The sequence below is a fragment of the Leptonotus elevatus genome, chromosome 21 (assembly GCF_054856555.1).
Source record: "Leptonotus elevatus isolate MCC_2025b chromosome 21, RoL_Lele_1.0, whole genome shotgun sequence".
Lineage (NCBI taxonomy): Eukaryota > Metazoa > Chordata > Actinopteri > Syngnathiformes > Syngnathidae > Leptonotus > Leptonotus elevatus.
In genome coordinates this window covers 16,905,910-16,927,310 of record NC_141259.1, presented here as the reverse complement: position 1 = coordinate 16,927,310, position 21,401 = coordinate 16,905,910, and the positions used below count along the sequence as shown (strand labels likewise).

General features: G+C 37.8%; 3 protein-coding genes across 4 annotated transcripts; 1 reads left to right on the top strand and 2 right to left on the bottom strand.

The window, feature by feature from the left end:
* Window positions 1-1,703: 1,703 nt before the first annotated feature.
* Window positions 1,704-13,055, bottom strand: LOC147156171 (neutral cholesterol ester hydrolase 1-like). Its single transcript, XM_086066375.1, has 5 exons — window positions 11,362-13,055; window positions 10,226-10,448; window positions 9,257-9,326; window positions 4,162-4,333; window positions 1,704-3,939 (listed from the first exon to the last, which is right to left on the bottom strand). The coding sequence occupies exons 1-5, from the start codon at window positions 11,494-11,496 to the stop codon at window positions 3,319-3,321; spliced, it is 1,221 nt and encodes a 406-aa protein (XP_085922501.1). The 5' UTR covers window positions 11,497-13,055; the 3' UTR covers window positions 1,704-3,318.
* On the top strand, window positions 12,544-14,440 carry emc9 (ER membrane protein complex subunit 9). Its single transcript, XM_086066377.1, has 5 exons — window positions 12,544-13,100; window positions 13,193-13,269; window positions 13,343-13,412; window positions 13,476-13,570; window positions 14,021-14,440. Exons 1-5 carry the CDS (start codon window positions 12,906-12,908, stop codon window positions 14,199-14,201), a joined length of 618 nt encoding a protein of 205 aa, XP_085922503.1. The 5' UTR covers window positions 12,544-12,905; the 3' UTR covers window positions 14,202-14,440.
* Window positions 14,441-14,831: 391 nt separating this feature from the next.
* Window positions 14,832-21,146, bottom strand: irf9 (interferon regulatory factor 9). Of its 2 annotated transcripts, none has more exons than XM_086066373.1 (10): window positions 21,036-21,146; window positions 20,673-20,758; window positions 19,968-20,090; window positions 19,469-19,640; window positions 19,241-19,374; window positions 19,016-19,097; window positions 18,769-18,828; window positions 17,455-17,838; window positions 15,903-16,018; window positions 14,832-15,819 (listed from the first exon to the last, which is right to left on the bottom strand). In XM_086066373.1, the coding sequence occupies exons 2-10, from the start codon at window positions 20,727-20,729 to the stop codon at window positions 15,679-15,681; spliced, it is 1,269 nt and encodes a 422-aa protein (XP_085922499.1). In that variant the 5' UTR covers window positions 20,730-20,758; window positions 21,036-21,146; the 3' UTR covers window positions 14,832-15,678. The 2 variants fall into 2 exon arrangements, with proteins under 2 accessions (XP_085922499.1, XP_085922500.1); XM_086066374.1 differs by lacking the exon at window positions 21,036-21,146 and adding an exon at window positions 20,837-21,017.
* Window positions 21,147-21,401: the final 255 nt, after the last annotated feature.

Here is a 21,401-nt window from a genome sequence, read left to right as displayed (position 1 = left end):
GTTGGTGGGAAAATGCACCCCTTTTTGCTACTTGTCGATGGAAAATGACGTCACAGTTTGGGGCGGGGCTTAGGCAACAACCAATTAGAGCTCACCTGTTTTCTAGGTTTGTCACGTGATGTTTGCAAACTGAGCAATGGGGAAGCGCCGTGATGTCGTTTTCAGCCAACAAAATGGCCGCCCAATGGAATGAAGCGTTCACATGAATTTATTTCATGGCGAGGACACAAAGAGACACATTGGGAGCGTCTGTGAGGAACAAAGTGGAAGTCAGCGCGACCTTTCCTTCAACAAGTTTGACCGTAAAGAAGATTGGCACTTCAAAGGCCCCTCGTCGTCTTCTTCTGGTTCTTGTCGTTCCCGTCGTCGCTGTCGCTGCATGTGCTTCGGGTCGCGTCATCAAGCGCGAGCGCGAGCGCGAACACGTCAGGGCCGGCTTTCGGGTCCAAGTGCTATGCGAGGCCGCCGGATGACTCGCAGCTGCAGTTGCAGCTGCAGGCCACTGCAGGGCGCTGCAGGGTGGTCGTTAACGCCAACACGCCAGCAGAGTCGCAGCACAAACTTGCAGGTCGCGATGATGTCATCAATTCATTAACAAAGATTTTCTCCGTTTTGTAAAATGCAGTTTCAAGTTGAGCATTTTATTTTGTTAAATGTTTTTCAATTGTAGCTTTTGCCATTTCATTAGTTCCCGTCACATGAAGTAAAATAACCTTCGTCCTGACATCGGTGTCAGCTCACCACTCGTGGATGCCCCGCAGCCCCCACAAGGTCCCCCTTTGTCTATAAATACCACAAAATGGCAGCCAAGCACTCGCCCAAGCGACTCAACACACTACAACATAGTTCCTTGCCACAAGATGGCGCCAAAGCAATTCATCCGCATCGACTGCGAGCACAAAAACAGCAACGCGGGCCACGCGGGCACGTGTCCCTAATATTGTGGTTGCAAAATTTCCCCCCCAAAAAGCAGAAAAAGATTCACTACTGTAAATTTCACATTTTCAACAAAGATGCAAGACGTCACATTTTCATGACGCCATTCACATTTTAATCTGTTTTTTTTAAGTTTTTTTCTGCTTTAATGCATTTTTTCTGTCAGAAAAAATATTCCGAAAAATGGGAATTAAAAAAAATAAATAAATAAAAACATAAAAAAATATTTAAACAACAGAGCATCAAAGTAATTTTTTTCTGTTTTTTTTATCTGTTTTTTTAAGTTTTTTTTCTGCTTTAATGCATTTTTTCTGTCAGAAAAAATATTCAGAAAAATGGGAATTAAAAAAAATAAATAAATAAAAACATAAAAAAATATTTAAAAAACAGCATCAAAGTAATTTTTTTCTGTTTTTTTTAATCTGTTTTTTTGAAGGTTTTTGTCAGAAAAAATATTCAGAAAAATGGGAAAAAATATTTAAAAAAAATAAAAACATAAAAAAATATTTAAAAAACAGAGCATCAAAGTAATTTTTTTCTGTTTTTTTTTAATCTGTTTTTTTCTGCTTTAATGCATTTTTTCTGTCAGAAAAAATATTCAGAAAAATGGGAAAAAATATTTAAAAAAAATAAAAACATAAAAAAATATTTAAAAAACAGAGCATCAAAGTAATTTTTTTCTGTTTTTTTTTTATCTGTTTTTTTGAAGGTTTTTTTCTGCTTTAATGCATTTTTTCTGTCAGAAAAAATATTCAGAAAAATGGGAAAAAATATTTAAAAAAAATAAAAACATAAAAAAATATTTAAAAAACAGAGCATCAAAGTAATTTTTTTCTGTTTTTTTTATCTGTTTTTTTGAAGGTTTTTGTCAGAAAAAATATTCAGAAAAATGGGAAAAAATATTTAAAAAAAATAAAAACATAAAAAAATATTTAAAAAACAGAGCATCAAAGTAATTTTTTTCTGTTTTTTTTTTATCTGTTTTTTTGAAGGTTTTTTTCTGCTTTAATGCATTTTTTCTGTCAGAAAAAATATTCCGAAAAATGGGAAAAAATATTTAAAAAAAATACATATAGTATGTTCATATTGCACCGTCCAGAGACCGCACACTGCTGTGACACGCCCTTCCTTTAATACATTATCAAACATGTTTCAGCATGTGAGTGTGCGTTTTGGTCTTTTCATGTCTGATTATTGTACTTGTTTTGTGTGCGTGTGCATGTTGTGTGTTTGGGCCTTTTGGTGCGCTTGTATTAGGTATGTGTTTGCATGCGTCAGTCTTTTTAAGTGTGTTCACGTGTAAACGTTTGTGTGCGCGCGTGTGTGCGCGCGTGTGCGCAAGCCCACTCCCATGCTCATTGTTTGGGCTGAACTTTTCCAAGTAAAAGGCCAAGTTGGCCAAAAGCGGGAATGAAAAGCAGGAAGCTTCCAGTGATCAAATCGAGCCATTAAAAGTGTCAATCTCGTCTTTGGCTCGTGTTTTTATTTTCTTGGTCTTAATGTCTGCCTTCAGCCTTCCGTTGCTGGCAAAAGGTTCCATCTGCCAATCAAAGGCACCTTTCTTCATCTTCGTTGTTGTCAAGAAGCCTGCAGCCGCGCTTGGTATGGGGGGCCAAAACTGCCAAAAATATAAATGAATAAATGAATAAAAGTGAAAATAAAAACGGATATAGAATATATCATTCAAACGTTTAATACAAAAAATTAAAATGTAAATAAAAACAACAAAATATGTATATATCCATAAATTATTTAAATTGAAAATACAAAAATACAAAACGAGAAATTTATTTTTAAAAATAAAGGTGGAAATAAATATAATTAAATATGAATTGATTAATAAAAACATATTTATTTCATGCTGCAGACGCTCTGTCAGGATGAAACTTTATTCAAATGAAGGGGGGGGGGGGCAGTCCTAAATGTGTCTTGGGCTTATTTATTGATTGATATTTAATTCTATTTAGATATTTATTTTATCTCGTTTTGTATTTTTGTATTTATTTTTACATTTATATATATATATATATATATATATATATATGTGTATATATATATATATTGTTGTTTTTATTTCCATTTTTGTATTTATGTTTTGAATTATTTTTTTATATATTTTTGTTTTTATTCATTAATTTTGGCAGTTTGGGTCCTCCAAAGGTTTGGGTTGGGATCGTCCGTCCACAAGAAGCCGACTTGGCTCTCGGGATTGAAAAAGTCTCCCAATAGCAGCCGGCAAGACAAAAATCAGCGTTCAAGCTGTTTTCTCATTCGCTCTGCCGTTATCACGTGACACAAAAAGGACGGTTTGGTTTCCTACCGGCAGTACACGCGACGTCGTGATAAAAAAAAAGTCGTGAGTGAAGCCATCCGGCCCGTCGCTCAGAGGTTCTGGTCCAGCCAGCGTATGAAATTGTCGACGGCGCGGCGGCCCACGTCGGACATGACGGGCAGATGCGCGAAGGACAAGCACCCGTGGAAGCCGTCCTCGTAGTGGTCGGCGCTGACGCGCACGCCGGCCCGCCGCAGCCGCTGCGCGTAAATCATCCCGTCGTCCCGCAGCACGTCGAACTCGCACGTCAGCACGTAAGCGTCGGGCGTTCGAGACAAAACGTCTTGATCCGCCAGCAGAGGCGCCGCCCTCACATCCAACAGCGCCGGCACCCGGCCCAGCAGCCCCGCCGAGCCCGTTTCCGCCACCAGCGGACGGAAGTCCTTCTTGCGCTCCGCCGGCAGCAGAGCGGTCCAGTTCAGTCGTGAGCGCGCGGCCGGGCTGATGGCGGTCTGGTCCAGGGCGCTGTGCTCGTTGGCCAGCAGCGCCGGCTCCAGGGACGGGTCGGCGCCGAGGTAGAGCAGCCAAAAGCGGACCATGACGGGCCGGAAGAGGATGGGCACGGCCCGGTTCTGCTGGTAGGACGGCATGTGGAAGTCCAGCGCCTGCAGGACCGGGTAAATCAGCGCCTGGGCCTTGAAGCCGGCCGTCAGGGTCACGTCGGAGCCCAGCTGCGCACACGCACACGCATTCCATTTCAACTGACTTGGTTTCCACGGCAACCATTCAAACTTTTCATTTATACAATGAAATCACCACATTTTTGAGGAAGCTGGAGACAAAATGCAAACGCGGCAAGATTCAAACCAGGAACCTCAGAACTGCGAGGCAGCCGTGCTAAACGCTCACCGCTGTTTTTGTTTTGAATGCAATGCAAATAAAGTTTGGTTCACCTCCTGCGCGACGGCTGCCGCCAGGTTCCCGCCCGAGCTGTCCCCCGACACGCACAGTCGCTTCCGGTCCAAGCCGTAAAGCTTCGCGACCTCTTCGGACAGGAAGGCCCGCGACGCCGCCAGCGCGTCGTGGTACTGGTCCGGGAAGACCGCCTCCGGGGCCAGACGGTAGCTACGGCAACATCGGCGTAAAATAAGAACAGGAACGGGAAGAAGCAATGTCATTTTCTGCACTGAAAATTGGATGAATGTTGTGATTTAGCAATCGTTTTTTAAAGATTCTCTGGTACGTGGGCTCCCTCTGGTGGTAAAAAAAAATAATCACTAGTGGCTTCAACTTTTTACAATTGGATCATAAGCTTCATACTTTTACTGAATTATTTACAACTGTTTGTTTTTAGACATTTTAATGAGGAACAATTTTGTTTTTTTCTGTACAAGACATTTCAATTCATTTATTATTGAAGTTCATTTTTTTTCATGTTCAACCCATAATGTTAGACGAGCTTACAATTAAAAAAGCATATTGCATGAGTTTTTCTGACTAATTTAAACTTTTTGAGCTTTGTTTTTTTTCTGTAAATTTTTTTCTTCTGTTTTTCTGAATATTTATTCTGCTTTAATGCATTTTTTCTGTCAGAAAAGATATTCCGAAAAATGGGAAAAAATATTTAAAAAATATTTAAAAAACAGAGCATCGAAGTAATTTTTTCAGTTTTTTTTAATCTGTTTTTTGAAGTTTTTTTCTGCTTTAATGCATTTTTTCTGTCAGAAAAAATATGGGAAAAAATATTTTAAAAAAATAAAAACATAAAAAAATATTTAAAAAAAAGAGCATCAAAGTAATTTTTTTCTGTTTTTTAATCTGTTTTTTTAAATGTTTTTTCTGCTTTAATGCATTTTTTCTGTCAGAAAAAATATTCAGAAAAATGGGATTTAAAAAACAAAAAACAAAACAAAAAAATATTTAAAAAACAGAGCATCAAAGTAATTTTTTTCTGGGTTTTTTTATCTGTTTTTTTGAAGGGTTTTTTTCTGCTTTAATGCATTTTTTCTGTCAGAAAAAATATTCCGAAAAATGGGAAAAAATATTTAAAAAAAATAAAAACATAAAAAAAAAATAAAAAAACAGAGCATCGAAGTATTTTTTTCAGTTTTTTTTATCTGTTTTTTTGAAGTTTTTTTCTGCTTTAATGCATTTTTTCTGTCAGAAAAAATATGGGAAAAAATATTTAAAAAAAATAAAAACATAAAAAAATATTTAAAAAACAGAGCATCGAAGTAATTTTTCTGTTTTTTTTTCTTCTGTTTTTTTGAAGGTTTTTTCTGCTTTAATGCATTTTTTCTGTCAGAAAAAAAAATTCAGAAAAATGGGAAAAAATATTTAAAAATAAATAAAAACATAATAAAATATTTAAAAAACAGAGCATCGAAGTAATTTTTCTGTTTTTTTTAATCTGTTTTTTTGAAGGTTTTTTTCTGCTTTAATGCATTTTTTCTGTCAGAAAAAATATTCCGAAAAATGGGATTAAAAAAAAAAAAAAACATAAAAAAATATTTAAAAAACAGAGCATCAAAGTAATTTTTTTCTGTTTTTTTTATCTGTTTTTTTGAAGGGTTTTTTCCTGCTTTAATGCATTTTTTCTGTAAGAAAAAATACTCCGAAAAATGGGAAAAAATATTTAAAAAAAATAAAAACAATTTTTTTTTTAAAAAACAGCATCGAAGTATTTTTTTCTGTTTTTTTTATCTGTTTTTTTAATGTTTTTTTCTGCTTTAATGCATTTTTTTTGTCAGAAAAAATATTCCGAAAAATGGGAAAAAATATTTTTAAAAAATAAAAACATAAAAAAATATTTAAAAAACAGAGCATCGAAGTAAATTTTTTCTGTTTTTTTTTATCTGTTTTTTGAAGGTTTTTTTCTGCTTTAATGCATTTTTTCTGTCAGAAAAACTATTCCAAAAAATGGGAAATTTAAAAAAAATAAAATAAAAACATAAAAAAATATTTAAAAAACAGAGCATCAAAGTAATTTTTTTCTGTTTTTTTTAATCTGTTTTTTTGAAGTTTTTTTCTGCTTTAATGTAATTTTTTCTGTCAGAAAAAATATTCAGAAAAATGGGAAATTTAAAAAAAATAAAATAAAAACATAAAAAAATATTTAAAAAACAGAGCATCAAAGTAATTTTTTTCTGTTTTTTAATCTGTTTTTTTAAATGTTTTTTTCTGCTTTAATGCATTTTTTCTGTCAGAAAAAATATTCAGAAAAATGGGAAATTTAAAATAAAATAAAAACATAAAAAAATATTTTAAAAAAAGAGCATCAAAGTAATTTTTTTCTGTTTTTTAATCTGTTTTTTTAAATGTTTTTTTCTGCTTTAATGCATTTTTTCTGTAAGAAAAAATACTCCGAAAAATGGGAAAAAATATTTTAAAAAAATAAAAACAATTTTTTTTTTTAAAAAACAGCATCGAAGTATTTTTTTCTGTTTTTTTTATCTGTTTTTTTAATGTTTTTTTTCTGCTTTAATGCATTTTTTTTGTCAGAAAAAATATTCAGAAAAATGGGAAATTTAAAAAAAATAAAATAAAAACATAAAAAAATATTTTAAAAAAAGAGCATCAAAGTAATTTTTTTCTGTTTTTTAATCTGTTTTTTTAAATGTTTTTTTCTGCTTTAATGCATTTTTTCTGTCAGAAAAAATATTCAGAAAAATGGGATTTAAAAAACAAAAAACAAAACAAAAAAATATTTAAAAAACAGAGCATCAAAGTAATTTTTTTCTGGTTTTTTTTATCTGTTTTTTTGAAGGGTTTTTTTCTGCTTTAATGCATTTTTTCTGTAAGAAAAAATACTCCGAAAAATGGGAAAAAATATTTAAAAAAAATAAAAACAATTTTTTTTTTTTAAAAACAGCATCGAAGTATTTTTTTCTGTTTTTTTTATCTGTTTTTTTGAAGTTTTTTTCTGCTTTAATGCATTTTTTCTGTCAGAAAAATTATTCAGAAAAATGGGAAATTTAAAAAAAAAAAAAAAAAACATAAAAAAATATTTAAAAAACAGAGCATCAAAGTAATTTTTTTTCTGTTTTTTTTAATCTGTTTTTTTGAAGTTTTTTTCTGCTTTAATGTAATTTTTTCTGTCAGAAAAAATATTCAGAAAAATGGGAAATTTAAAAAAAATAAAATAAAAACATAAAAAAATATTTAAAAAACAGAGCATCAAAGTAATTTTTTTCTGTTTTTTAATCTGTTTTTTTAAATGTTTTTTTCTGCTTTAATGCATTTTTTCTGTCAGAAAAAATATTCAGAAAAATGGGATTTAAAAAACAAAAAACAAAACAAAAAAATATTTAAAAAACAGAGCATCAAAGTAATTTTTTTCTGTTTTTTTTTATCTGTTTTTTTGAAGGGTTTTTTTCTGCTTTAATGCATTTTTTCTGTCAGAAAAAATATTCAGAAAAATGGGAAAAAATATTTAAAAAAAATAAAAACATAATTTTTTTTTTAAAAAACAGAGCATCAAAGTAATTTTTTTCTGTTTTTTAATCTGTTTTTTTAAATGTTTTTTCCTGCTTTAATGCATTTTTCTGTCAGAAAAAATATTCCGAAAAATGGGAAATTTAAAAAAAATAAAATAAAAACATAATTTTTTTTTAAAAAACAGAGCATCAAAGTAATTTTTTTTCTGTTTTTTTTAAGTTTTTTTTCTGCTTTAATGCATTTTTTCTGTCAGAAAAAATATTCCGAAAAATGGGAAAAAAATGTTTTTTTAAATAAAAACATAAAAAAATATTTTAAAAAAAGAGCATCAAAGTAATTTTTTTCTGTTTTTTAATCTGTTTTTTAATCTGTTTTTTTAAATGTTTTTTTCTGCTTTAATGCATTTTTTCTGTCAGAAAAAATATTCAGAAAAATGGGAAATTTAAAAAAAATAAAATAAAAACATAAAAAAATATTTTAAAAAAAGAGCATCAAAGTAATTTTTTTCTGTTTTTTAATCTGTTTTTTAAAATGTTTTTTTCTGCTTTAATGCATTTTTTCTGTCAGAAAAAATATTCAGAAAAATGGGATTTAAAAAACAAAAAACAAAACAAAAAAATATTTAAAAAACAGAGCATCAAAGTAATTTTTTTCTGTTTTTTTTTATCTGTTTTTTTGAAGGGTTTTTTCCTGCTTTAATGCATTTTTTCTGTAAGAAAAAATACTCCGAAAAATGGGAAAAAATATTTAAAAAAAATAAAAACAATTTTTTTTTTTAAAAACAGCATCGAAGTATTTTTTTCTGTTTTTTTTATCTGTTTTTTTGAAGTTTTTTTCTGCTTTAATGCATTTTTTCTGTCAGAAAAATATTCAGAAAAATGGGAAATTTAAAAAAAATCAAATAAAAACATAAAAAAATATTTAACAAACAGAGCATCAAAGTAATTTTTTTCGGGTTTTTTTTATCTGTTTTTTTGAAGGGTTTTTTTCTGCTTTAATGCATTTTTTCTGTCAGAAAAAATATTCCGAAAAATGGGAAATTTAAAAAAAATAAAATAAAAACATAAAAAAAAATTAAAAAACAGAGCATCAAAGTAATTTTTTTCTGTTTTTTTAAAGTTTTTTTTCTGCTTTAATGCATTTTTTCTGTCAGAAAAAATATTCCGAAAAATGGGAAAATAAATGTTTTTTTAAATAAAAACATAAAAAAATATTTTAAAAAACAAAGCATCGGAGTAATTTTTTTCAGTTTTTTTTAATCTGTTTTTTTGAAGTTTTTTTTCTGTTTGTCTGAATATTCCCACACTTGTTTTTCTGGATTTTCTTTAATGACAAACAAAATATTCAGCAAAACAGAAGAAAATATTCAGAAAAACAGAAGAAGAAAAAATACACACACAAAAACAAAGCTCCCCGAAAAAATTAGTCAGAAAATGTTTTCCAAGTCAATGCTTCCGTATACAATAAATACACTTTTTATAAATGAAACCTCTGCCTCATTTTTCTTCCTACTGTACTATATATTTCAATTTTGGTTATTATGGTGGTACGGTAAATCGGATTCCATCCGCTTTCTCCCCCAAAACATTTCTTGGAATATTTGCTACTCACTCGACAGATATGATGACAGCGTCCAGTTCCTCCGCCATCTTGCGGCACAGGAAGTCGTATGATCGCATCCCTGCGGAGGAGGAAGAGGAGTTGTCACGTGATGTCAATCAAATCTAAGGTGGGATTTTGAAAGACGTGCATGTGGTACGACCAAACTAAATTCATCATAATACTCACCATAATGCTGATTATTTCATGTATGCAGATTGTTACACAAGTGTTTGCTAGTCTGACCAACCAAGCAGACAACAAAAAATGCTGACACATTTTTAAATCTGATATTTGAGGCCACTTGATTGAAATACTTGCAGACCATAACAGAAGTGCATTGCATTGACTTGAAAACAAAAATATATTTTTTAGGAAGTTTTTTTTTGGGGGGGGGGGGGGGGGGTTTGTTTTGTAAAAAAAAATTCTGAATATATTTTTTTGTTTTACTGCAATTTTTTTTGTCCTAAAAAAACATTCCCCTCCCAAAAAATATTTGAAAAAACAGAAAATATTCCAGAGTATTTTTTTTTTAACCTCTGAACTCCAAGTGACTTGTCGCAGACTCAGTAATGAACACTTTCCCAGTTTTCCCGCATGCAATCCGTTTCCGTAAAAACTGTTATCTTACTAAAATCACGCTGATCGATTGACATGTTCGTATGCTTACTTTAACTGATATTAGTTGAAGGTAAGTATCTGTTTTTCTGAAGATATTTTTGGGGGAACATGTTTTTTCCCTCCTATTTTTCAGAATATTTTTTAATGACAGAAAAAAATATTCAGAAAAGAAACAAAAATACACCAAAAATAAAGCTCCCCGAAAAAATGAGTCAGAAAAATAGGAAGCGAATGCAATGCTTCCGTAGGTCACCACTGACGAGTTGTAACTTTCATTTCAGTTTGCACACTTTTGTTTCCCGAGGGTCAACAGCGCCCTCTGCTGCAAGGCCGCGGTAAAACCAGTGACGTTGTACTCACGCGCAGAGCCCAACGCCCACCCTCCGCCGTGGAAGTAGATGACCCCCCTTTTGCTCTTCTCTCCCGCCGTGGCCACGAAGATGCGCGCGGGCACGCCCCCCAGCATCCCGTCGCTGACGAGCACGTCGGCATCGGAGCGAGCTTCGATCACCTCAGCCAACGACACCACCCGGTTGAGCAGGTGCGCCTGGTGGCACACGCCCAGCGCCTGGGCCAAGTCGCCCTGCGGGCAACACAGCACACATGCATGCCCCGGGGTCAGTCGGTGAAAGCAGTCGGGCGTGGCAGCCAGGCGAGCTGCATTCAAGAACAACAACCCCAGCACGCTGCACACTTTTTTTTTTCCAGTTACGCAAATGCAGGTCAAAGGTCGCTTGAAAAGGTTACTTTGAAGCCAACAGCAGTTGTTCCTACTATATATGTTTTTATTATTTATGGTTTCATATAGATGAGTTCCTTTGAAACAATCCTGTTGTGTGCATGTCACATGTGGTCACTTCTCTATTAATAATAATTTTATACAAATCCGTATCATTGTACAAGGATTACTGTATCATGTACACAATACTACAGGAGAAGACTGACAGTTTTCAATGCCATTTTAACAATTGAGCTTCAGTTATTAAACTGCTATACCACACTTGCCAGTTGGCATATTTTTATTCAATAGAAGTTATTTTCCATATAAATAAATCTGAACTATTGTCAATTAAAAAAAATAGAAAGATGTTAGATGACATTTCCCCCATAAACTTTATGAGTAAAAATATTTATTTATTTATTTATTGTGCACTATAAATCATTTTACACATTTCATGTTGACCTGAATAATGCTTGCTAAATTAATTATAATTCTTATCTACAAATAGGATCTTTAAAAATCTGAATTATTGAATTACTTAAACCCAATTTTATATATTTATATAGACATTTTAGTGTTATTATTATTTAATTATGTCAGTTAAAAAAACAACAACAACAACAACAAAAAACAAGCATAACAACGACCATGACTCATACTGCTTTTAAAAAGAGTTGGACGATAATTGTGTTGTTCTTCATCCACAGGTGAAATAATAAACGAACATCCCCCCATCCGAACCCTCCCCCCGTCCAGCTGTCCTGTCAGGGCTCACCGCACGCATGAAGCCCCGGAAAAGGGCGTCCAGCAGCATCAACTTCCACGGCTCGCACACTCCGCCGGGCAGCGGCAGGTACACGTAGTAGGCGGCCGCCGCCAGCAGCACGGCTCCGGTGAAAAGGAACCTCATCGTTCGGCCGTCAGACAGTGTACCGGGTCGGGGCCTCCCCGCCCGGCTCGCTCAGGTTGGACCAGGCCGATACTGAACGCCAGGCAGTGACCCCGATTTCAAAATAAAAGCAATATTTGCTGTTCGCGATAATCGCCTGGGCACGAGAGCAATGAAATGTTGCGAGTCGGATCTTATTTTGAAAGTGTGTTTGCGGAAGTTGCGTAGGCTTTGTGTAACGTCGTTGTAACCGGGAAACGGAGTTCCTTCAGTTGGAATAGATTAATATAAAAGGGAACATATTGTAAAATAAATCAATGAAATAAACATCGAATAAGATCAAATATAACAACACGTATGACGTACACGCGATGTTAACATTTTGTTTGCGGAACATAAACACCAAGAATTTAGAAGAAACGTTCATTTGTCATAGCTGGTCCAACACTGCCACCTGCTGATCCTGTTAAGAAGTACGATTAGATTGTCTTTAAAAACAAAACATGATGTCATGACGTGTAAACGTTTGAGGTTTGTGCTAAGAACTATTACTGTCCCTTAGAAATACGTTGTAGGTTTTTATGTCGCGGTTTCTCGGTACAAAGCTGAGAGGAAAAGAAGAATAAAGCAAAATTGTTACAATTATATCCTCCAATCAGGTAAGAGAACGTCAATATGTTGGCCAGTCATTGCGTTTAAAAAAAGGAATACACCGTTTTCATTAGACTCTGGGTGGAATGGCCACTTACGAACAGTTGTTACAATACAGTATTCAATTTAAACTAAAAAAAATGTTGTTTTCTTATTTGTTCACTCTTTTTGGTAAAGGGTACCGAAGAAAGAGAAAAGAGCGACAAGCATTTCCTCTAATCACATAAGAGCAAGTTGAGCGAAACAGAAGAAACACAAATTGTTGACAAGCGTTTCCTCCAATCAGGTGATAGCAGGTCGCAACGTTAACCAATGATCTGCGAGCGAATAGAACGCAATACTGCAAAGGAACCGCAAATGATTGGTAAGCGTTTCGTCCAATCAGATAAAGACGATGTTACTACGTTGGCCAATGAGATTGTTCTTGGCTACATAACGAACCCTTAGCATTAGCAGCAGCAGCCTCTCGACTGGATGTTGTAGCTGTCAACAAGGCTCGTTAGCGTGTTCGTTCTTACTGGTGATATATTTAAATGGGTCGCTACCTTTTGGTAACAAGTTGACTTTAGCAGGCGACAGCCGACGTTTTTGCGTTTATATCTATATTGCACTCGACGTAAGGCGGCATTTAGTGTAGATGCTAATTCTAATACATTCTCCATCACTTTTAGCCAGCTACTTTTAGCCTCTTGGTCGACCGCTCCGGCTCCCGGTTCGGAGCAATTGTATCCTCGAAAGCCGGCCCGTCAGCGCTCGCGTCCTCCGCCGCATCCGCCGTCATGGGCGAGGTGGAGCTGTCATGCCGGGCCTACGTCAAGATGTACTTGCACGCCTGCTTGTTCCCCCGCTGCAGCGTCAACGGGCTGCTGTTGTCCTCCAGCTCGGCAGGGGGCGCCGTTTGCGTGACCGACTGCGTGCCGCTGCTCCATTCGCACCTGTCCCTGGCGCCCGTCACCCAGCTGGCCCTCACGCAGGTAACAACCCGTCAAGATGGATGCACTTGTTAAACACGAGGCTTTTTTAACGTACTCTCATGTCACCTGTGCTAAATATGGTGACGTTGCAGGTGGACGTGTGGTGCTCGCAGACGCAGCAAAGGATTGTGGGATACTATCAAGCCAATGCTTGCGTGTCCGACAGCAGGTGAGTCTCCACGTTGCCTCGACAATTAAATGAAGTTACAAGATCGGTGACGGAACCAACGAACCTTTGACAGCCCAACACAAGGAGCCCTGAAGATCGCCGACAAGATTGCCGAGCAGTTTGATGGCGCCGTTCTGCTCATGGTTCGTTGCACGTGAACGTTTTGGTAGCGAACCAGATGAAGCGTTTGTCATCTTTATTTACAGCTGGACGGGAGCAAAATGTCTCCAGACCACCGAGTCCCTCCCATCGTCATGTACGAACGCAAAGACTCCAGATGGATGCTGAAAGACAAGCACACGTGAGCGAGGGAAAGTGAAAATAATATGATGTCATCGCTGTTCTTCTTCGAAGAGGCCAAGCATGATTCATTCAAGCCGTCTGTAAAACTCAAAACTATAAAACAAAAGATCATTAAACGGTTTCAATTTAAGCAACTCAAATATATAATTTTACTCAGCGAAAGTTATCTTAGCTAGCTCAATGCTAACCTACAATGAGAAATGGCAAAGACAGGCTCATGGAAATTAGCATAGCTGTGACTGTAATTATACACTTTCAAACTGTTGCTACTTTAAAAAGAGAATGAAACATATTTAAATATTTTGTCCAAGTCCACTAGCTTTAGCCAAACTCTATTGACGAGTTAATAATAATTAGCATAGATCCATCCATCCAATCGCATCATTCTGAAATCGTGATTCACCTCCTGATTAAAAAAACAAAACAAAAAAAACACATTTCCATCCAGGATCATGCTGAGGCAGTGGGAGGAGACCCTCGCCATCGCCGGCCAGATGCTGGAGTCGGGCGACCACTCGCTCCTGGTGGATTTCGACAGCCACCTGGATGACATCACCAGAGACTGGACCAATCAGAAGCTGAACGCCAAGATCGCCGAGCTGGCCTCGCCGGCCAATGGGAACATCTAAACGCAGGGGACACGTGCTGAAAGTCATTCATGAACTTTTCTTGTTGTAATGCGGAAGGATGACGAGTCTGCTGTTGAAACTTTTATTGTTTGTCTTCTTTAGTGACACTAACACAACCTAACGACGGACAAGAGAAACATGTGCCCCTCGGCCCCTCCCACTCCCTTTGTCAATGATAACATGAAACGACCCTAACGTATCAGGGTGTGTGTTTAATTAATAAAAACGGGTTAACGCGTGCGCTGTCTTTGTTGTTAGTTTAAAAAAAAAAGAAGTTTATAACCTGTATATGCCACAAGAGGGCGACAAAGCACTACTAAATGTAGCTCCTCAACTCTGACGAGCGAGAGCATAAGATTAAAAAAAAAAAAAAGTCAAATATATTTGTGACATGATTAGGATTCCTCAGTTAACGTTTGCTTAAAAAATGCGTCATTCAAATGACAATTCACATTTTGTTTCAAGTGTGACAATTGGGACGTCAAAATAAATAAACGGGATCGGGCAAGTCGTCGGCTGCCCGATCCCGTCATAAAACTAAAGACCTGCTCTAAAATACAAATAAGTCAGAGCAAAAATATTAAATATGTGCTAAAATATGACAGGTGCATAGAACATTAAATAAGTAAATCAATGGGACGGTTCCACTCTAAATGAATGATGGGCGGGTCAGTCCAGGAGGATTACGTTCATCCATGTTGTGGAGTTATTTACAATTTGGACAACTAATGGGTTGTTTATGTGCTGTTGTTAACATTCATATTGGAAATGTGTCCCTTCAAATGTACAGTGGATATAAAAAGTCTTCACACCCTTGCAAATGACAGGTTTTTGTGATAAAAAAAAAATTGAGACCAAGATCAATAAAACTTTTTCCAATCTTATTTTGAAAAAAAAATATATATATATTTTGGTGAAAGTAAGTAAAAAAAAAACAACTGCTGATAATGTGGTTGCACAAGTGTGTACACCCTCATAACTGTATGCAGAATGAGCCAATCACATTCAAACTGGTGTTAAAAGGCAGTCAGATTAACCCCAAAAATGTTCTCTTGTGTCCTGACTCACATTTAACACGAGTTTTCAGTCGCTGTGAATTCGGAGAGCTGTCACATGCCCAGTTATAAAAGGGTGTGCACACTTTTGCAAGGTGTACAGGTTAATGGTGAAAAAACGTTTGACATTTATCTTTTTCTATTTTTGATCTAACAAAAAAAACAACAACAACCTGGCATTTAACAGGGGTGTGTAGACATTTTCTGTCCCCTCGACATGGGGACATACACTCAAAAAAGACAATAAAATGATCTTGGCATTCAATTGGAATTGGCCACTAGTGCAATTGTCATTTTCCAGCCAAAGTGTTTTGTTCACGTTTGTAGTGTCTTTCCCTTAAAGATCGTCGTTGAGGCAGGCGGAATTCAAACATGATGAGAAAAGTGACGTCAGTGTCGTTGGGGACGACCTCGAGCGTCCCTCAGGGCGCCGGCTCGTCCGTCTGCACCGCCACCAAGTTGAGCGTGATCTCGTCCAGCGGAGACTGCAGGAACCCGAAGGGATCCAGGATGGCGCCGGCGCTAGCGCTTTGCACCTGCTGCTCGGCCCACGGCAGCGTCACCTGACATCCGCCGGCAAAAAAAAACACAACTGAAATGACATGGTCGGAAACAGCTGGGAGCGGCATCCCGGGTACTCGAGTACCTGAACGATGATGAGCTTTTGGGCCGGATCTTCGGCGCAGCCGAGTTCTTCTCCGAAGCAGAGCGTGAGGCTGCACGCCGGCGGTTGGCCGCCGTTCACGCAGAAGTTGTCCAGCTCTGAAAGCGGCGTGACACGGCGGACAGAAATGACAAGTTGGCCGACATTTGAGGACGAATGCGCGGATGGCTCTGAAGAGGGCAGCACTGAGCTGCAACTCACGCCACAAGAAAAAAGGCCAACTTTGCACTTTTGTTGCTGAACTGAGAAACTTTTCGGACTGACCTCGCAAATTAAAATACATTTAAAAAAACACAAGCAGCAACTAATTTCACAACTTTTAATTAAATTTGTTTATCAACTTAAAAAAATTAAATAAGATAAACTACTGACACTTTGGGCACAATTTGGAAACTCTCTCGAGTGGGTGTACTCACTTTTGTTGTCAGCAGTTTAGACATTAATCACTGCAGCCCTGTAAAATGTCGTGGTAGTTTGACTTATTTTGTTCCAAATGTTCTAACCACCCCAAAAACACCAACAAAAGTTTGACAAAATAATCATTATTAATATAATTAAACATAATGCCAACAGTTTTGTGTAGCGATTGGCCTGGCCGATATATTGAGCATTTTGACGAATATTGGTATCAGCCTTTTTTTATTTTTATTTTTTTAATCTGACGGCCAATAAAAGGTCAACCTAAAACCATTTAACATTTTCAGTTGACTTTATAAGAGATGCTGCTGAACTTGGAAACGTTTTGTTTTGGGTCAACATGAAAACAAAGAAATGTGAAAGGTTAAGATTTCAGGTATTTTTTAATTTTGTTATTGTCTAAGATTAAAAAAAAACATTTTGAAAAGTCTGAAAATTTGTTCAACAAACATGCTTTAAGACATTACAACAAAGTAAAGATTGGCATTTGTATTTTAAAAATGTTTAACACCAATATTCCCCCCCCCCTTTTTTTTTACTGAAAATGAATATCAGCTTCAAATATCGGTTATCGGCCCCGGTATCGCCCTGAAAAAAACAAATCGGTCTATCTCTAGTTTTGTGCATCATGATGTCACGTTTGAATGGCCATCGACATGTACTGCGTCGTCAGGTGTTTTCATATTGGCCACCAGGGGACAATCTAACATATCTAAATATACACATGAAGAAGATGGTCCCAACAAAATGACTCCGTAAGTTACAGTAATTTTTTTGTATTTTTAGGGTAAACAATATATTCACATCAGTATTGTTCTCAATTTTTTTCTACATGTTGCTACTGTTTGTAGTCAATAGAGTTGTTTAAAGTTTTATAATTACTGTGACACCCATGCTAGTTTGATTAGCCCATGAATGGCATTTTGCATTGTGTGTTAGCATCAAGCTAGCTATGCTTCGGTTAAATATGGAACATGTCATTTGTTTTTTTCTTCAACTGGGAAAAAAGTAACTAGAAGTATCTTTTCTGAAAAACTGTTCACTACCAGCAGCCACCAGGTGGCGCTTTTAACATTATTTTGCTCACATAGAAGAAGCCAAACAAGTTTCCACTCACGTTGCTTGAAGACGTCTTTGCTAAAAAGCAGGACGGGCTCCGAGTTCCTCTCCATCTTGTGCAGGCCGCGCGAGGCCGCGTGCGGTCCCGTCCAGAAGACGCGGCCCCGGCAGAAGCGGCGGCCGTAGACGCCCTGCGTGGTGGACGTGAGCGCCACGCCCTTCTCCATGAAGGGCAGCAGGGAGAGCAGCGCCGCCCTGTCGGCGGTAAGCGAGGGTGGCGGCTCGGGCAGGTGGACGCGCGGGAAGCAGGCGTCGGGCGCCGGCGTGGGCGGCACGGGCGAGGACGACGGCGCGTACAGGACGCGGACGTCGGGCCCGTGGATGTGACGCTTCAGCACCTGCTGGCCCAAATAGTGCACCGTCACGTGCAGCGAGTCCTTGTCTGCGCAACGTCAAACAAATACGATTTGTTATTGTTAGCATTTTTTTTACATTTCCAAATGTGATCAGTGATTTTAAATTTAATAATTGATTGTATTTCATTTCATTCAAAAGTCTTACTTTTATACTTAAAAAAGTGTGAATTTTGTGTTTATTTTTATTTATTACAATTGATCCACTTTAATTGATTTATAATTTGCAAATATGGAGATTTAAACTATTAACTTATGTGTTAAATCCTACTTTTTAATTAAACAAATATAATTACATCTTAATTTGCAATTTATGTCAATTTTGTTATATTATTACATTTTGTTTTCTGATCTTTCACTTAAAAAGTTAAATTTAATTTAAAAAAAAGAAGAGCAAATAGCAATTTAGATTTGACTTGATTTATTATACTTTGTTTAGAAATTTTACTATCAAATTTAAAACACATTAAAAAAATTAGCTTTTTAAATATGCAATTTTTATCCTTTATTTTGCTACTCATTTGAATGACTATGTATTTTTAGTTATAGTTTTGATACGTAATTTTACAATTTATTTGCAACTTTTAGTACTTTATTTTTATTTTTATTAAAACTTGCAATTTAGTGCTCAACTCTCAATACCGCTCGTACCTTTGATATCTAAAGTTTCACCCAAAGGGCAATGACAGATCATTTTAAAGAAAGACCTTTAAAGTATAACCCATCTCATTTCTAGTTCTTAATTGTAAAATGTCCACAAGGGGGCAGCCGCGTCTCAGGTAGCAATAATACCTTGAAATAAGGCCTGGTCATGTGCACTTGAGCATCACAAGTTATTAATACAATCGTATGTATTTTTATTTCACTTCTTCCAAACTTTTAAATCGATATACATTTAGTTTCTTTTGGATGTATCGTTTGTTCAATTGCATTTGACGAGGGACGAGCGGAGCGTTTACCTTCCTGAGGAGGCGCGAGGCTCTCCTCAATGCGGACGTCCAGTAGGATCTCGCGGGGCGCTACACGAGAGAAGATGCAAAGAGCGCAACGTTGTCAGTCAAAGTTCCTAAAAGTGCTCGAAACGTCGCTGAACTCGGCTTTGGATGATTTTCCACTCCGTTGATGATGAACAAATACTTGTAAATAAAAACAAACAAAGCGAAATTGTCCATATGAGCGTTATTTGTAACGACGGGTCAAACTCACGAGTGTCCTGCGCGGCGCCGTCCATCTGGACCGGATGCGGTTCTGGCAAATGTTCCGTCTGCAGTCCGACGTCTGGAGCGCGCTGAGCCGCCGCAGCCACAAAACAAAATGTCACGCAAGCTAGCATGCTAACAACAACGAGCCCGGCTTTTTCTTCTTGCTCGTCTTCGGCACACGCAACGAGTCGCCTTTGAATTCGTACGCTCGGATCGATGGGACACGCACCGGCTCAATTTTGATGTCGTCCGCCATCTTCCCGCGCTTGGCGTGAGCGACGTCTTCACCGGCCGCTACGTCGCTGCTGCTGCTCCTGCGTTTGGACTTCTTGACGCTTTTCTCGCGTTTCCGCTCCGGCGTCCCTTGACACGCACACGCACCAACATCACATTGATTGTGCCCATTGCATTGAATCAAGCAGTCGTCCAAATAAAATAAAAAGTGCAAACGTCTGACCCTGCTCGGCGTCGGGTACCAGCCGGTAGACTTTGTAGGGCTCCGAGATGTCCAGCTGCGCTCGCTCCATCACCTCGCTGAACTCGGGGCTCTTGTTGAGGGCGCAGCGCAGGCGCGTCTTCCAGCTGGCCGGGTTGCCGTTGCTCAGCTTGCCCTTGAACTCCGCCCACGCCTCAACAACACAACACAGTTTTCTTTTTTGTGTGTGTCTGAAGCAGCGACGAGTCACGCAAGAAATGAGAATGCGCAGCTAAGCTTAACTTGAGCAAAAGGCCAACATTGTGTAAGCGGTAGCAAGCCCCCAATTATTTCTGTTAGGAAAGACAAACATCTAACAAGCACGCACACACACACACACACACACACACACACACACACACACACACACACACACACACACACACACACACACACACACACACACACACACACACACACACACACACACACACACACACACACGCACGCACACACACACACACACACACACACGGCTCACCTTAAAGATGGCGGCGTCCTCGTCCTTGCGGAAGTCCTGCTTCCCGGCATGTTTCCACGGGATGCGGAACATGGTTTTTGCCTCGTCCTCCCACTTCAGGCCAGGAAATTTGCCGCTGCTCACCTGTCGACACGCGTCACTTTTGATTGGCAGGTTGACAATTTTAGGAAAAATGAAATGACACCGTTTGTTTTTCTTGGGCCGTGGGAAGGTAAACAAAACATAAGCAGCACTGAAATACAGTAAACATCACAATTTGTGTGAAACGGGGACAGCTTCTCAGAGAAACTCATTAACCTCATTTTAAGTGTGAACAGTTTCTAAAATACCACAAAATGGTGGAAAAGCATTACTTACTACAAATCATTTAAAAAAAGTTCATCAGCAAAAAGATGGCGGCAAAGCCCTTCTTTTGTCTAATTGAAGCCCCTCAACTCACTTCAACACAATTCCTTGGCACAAAGATGCCACAAAATGGCACCAAATGACTACTTTTGTCTAAATGTAGCTCCACTTACACTTAGCGACTTGGCACTAAAATGCCAAGTGATGGTTTGGCCGGAGTATAAAACCAGTGAACAGATAAATTTTCCTGAGAAAAAAAAAGAGGCTGAGGTAAAAATAACTAAATGTTCAAATAATTTTTTGGAAGCGATTTGATATCGCGCGATGCCGATCGTGTACGGTTGCGACGCGCACGCGCACCTGATCCACCATCCACGCGCGCAGTTTGCGCGTGCATCGCGGCGTCGCAGGGGCCATCGCTCCCAAGCAAGCAACTCCCAGGCACGCTGTGGGAGAAAACGAGAGAACGAAAAGACATCAAGCCTTTACGTCTTTTATTAGTTCACAAATAAAAAAATGAATACATTGATATAAAATACAGCCGGGCCGTAGGACGGAACTTCCTCATTGAGCCAAACACTTTCGTTACTTCGTTGTAAGCGAAGCATCAAAATATTCCCAACTCGACAAGCGGCTATTTTCGTCGAAGAACATTTGGCAAAGCGATAGCGCATCGAAAATGGTCGCGGTGACAATTCGGAAGTGGATTTAAGTTTCGGTTACCTCGCTGGCCGCCGTCGCTGCTTCGGTTGTTTTGAGACGTGTGCGAGCGTGCGCGCTGCCGCGGCGTGCCTGCTTGTGTTGTGTATGGCAGACTGGAGACACGCGAGAACGCGCTTCAGCAGCTCAAGCGGCGCTTAACAGAAATCACGTGACTCCACGGAAACGAGCTACCCGCTGACCACCAGGGGGAGACAAAGTACACAAACGCATACAGCCGCGCACTTTGTTCAAGAGACATTTATGCTAATATCAATGAGTTATCAGTTGTCTGATTGACATGTTTCTGACACAATACCATCAATTAAAAAAGAAATTGCTTGCATCGTATTAATTAGGCACTCGGCTTTGTACGCCGCTCAAAAGCTT

Bases quoted from the DNA above. Each gene is read 5' to 3' on its own strand.
- emc9 (XM_086066377.1), top strand. From the start codon at position 12,906: ATGGGCGAGGTGGAGCTGTCATGCCGGGCCTACGTCAAGATGTACTTG. The intron at 13,270-13,342 runs GTGAGTCTCCAC...AACCTTTGACAG, and splicing joins GCTTGCGTGTCCGACAGCAG to CCCAACACAAGGAGCCCTGA. The intron at 13,413-13,475 runs GTTCGTTGCACG...CTTTATTTACAG, and splicing joins ATGGCGCCGTTCTGCTCATG to CTGGACGGGAGCAAAATGTC.
- LOC147156171 (XM_086066375.1), bottom strand. From the start codon at position 11,496: ATGAGGTTCCTTTTCACCGGAGCCGTGCTGCTGGCGGCGGCCGCCTAC. The intron at 9,327-10,225 runs GTGAGTACAACG...CCTCCTCCGCAG, and splicing joins GTGGGCGTTGGGCTCTGCGC to GGATGCGATCATACGACTTC. The intron at 4,334-9,256 runs GTGAGTAGCAAA...ATGTTGCCGTAG, and splicing joins GCTGTCATCATATCTGTCGA to CTACCGTCTGGCCCCGGAGG.
- irf9 (XM_086066373.1), bottom strand. From the start codon at position 20,729: ATGGCCCCTGCGACGCCGCGATGCACGCGCAAACTGCGCGCGTGGATG. The intron at 19,098-19,240 runs GTGCGTGTCCCA...GCGGCGGCTCAG, and splicing joins ACGACATCAAAATTGAGCCG to CGCGCTCCAGACGTCGGACT. The intron at 17,839-18,768 runs GTAAACGCTCCG...GACGTTGCGCAG, and splicing joins CCTCGCGCCTCCTCAGGAAG to ACAAGGACTCGCTGCACGTG.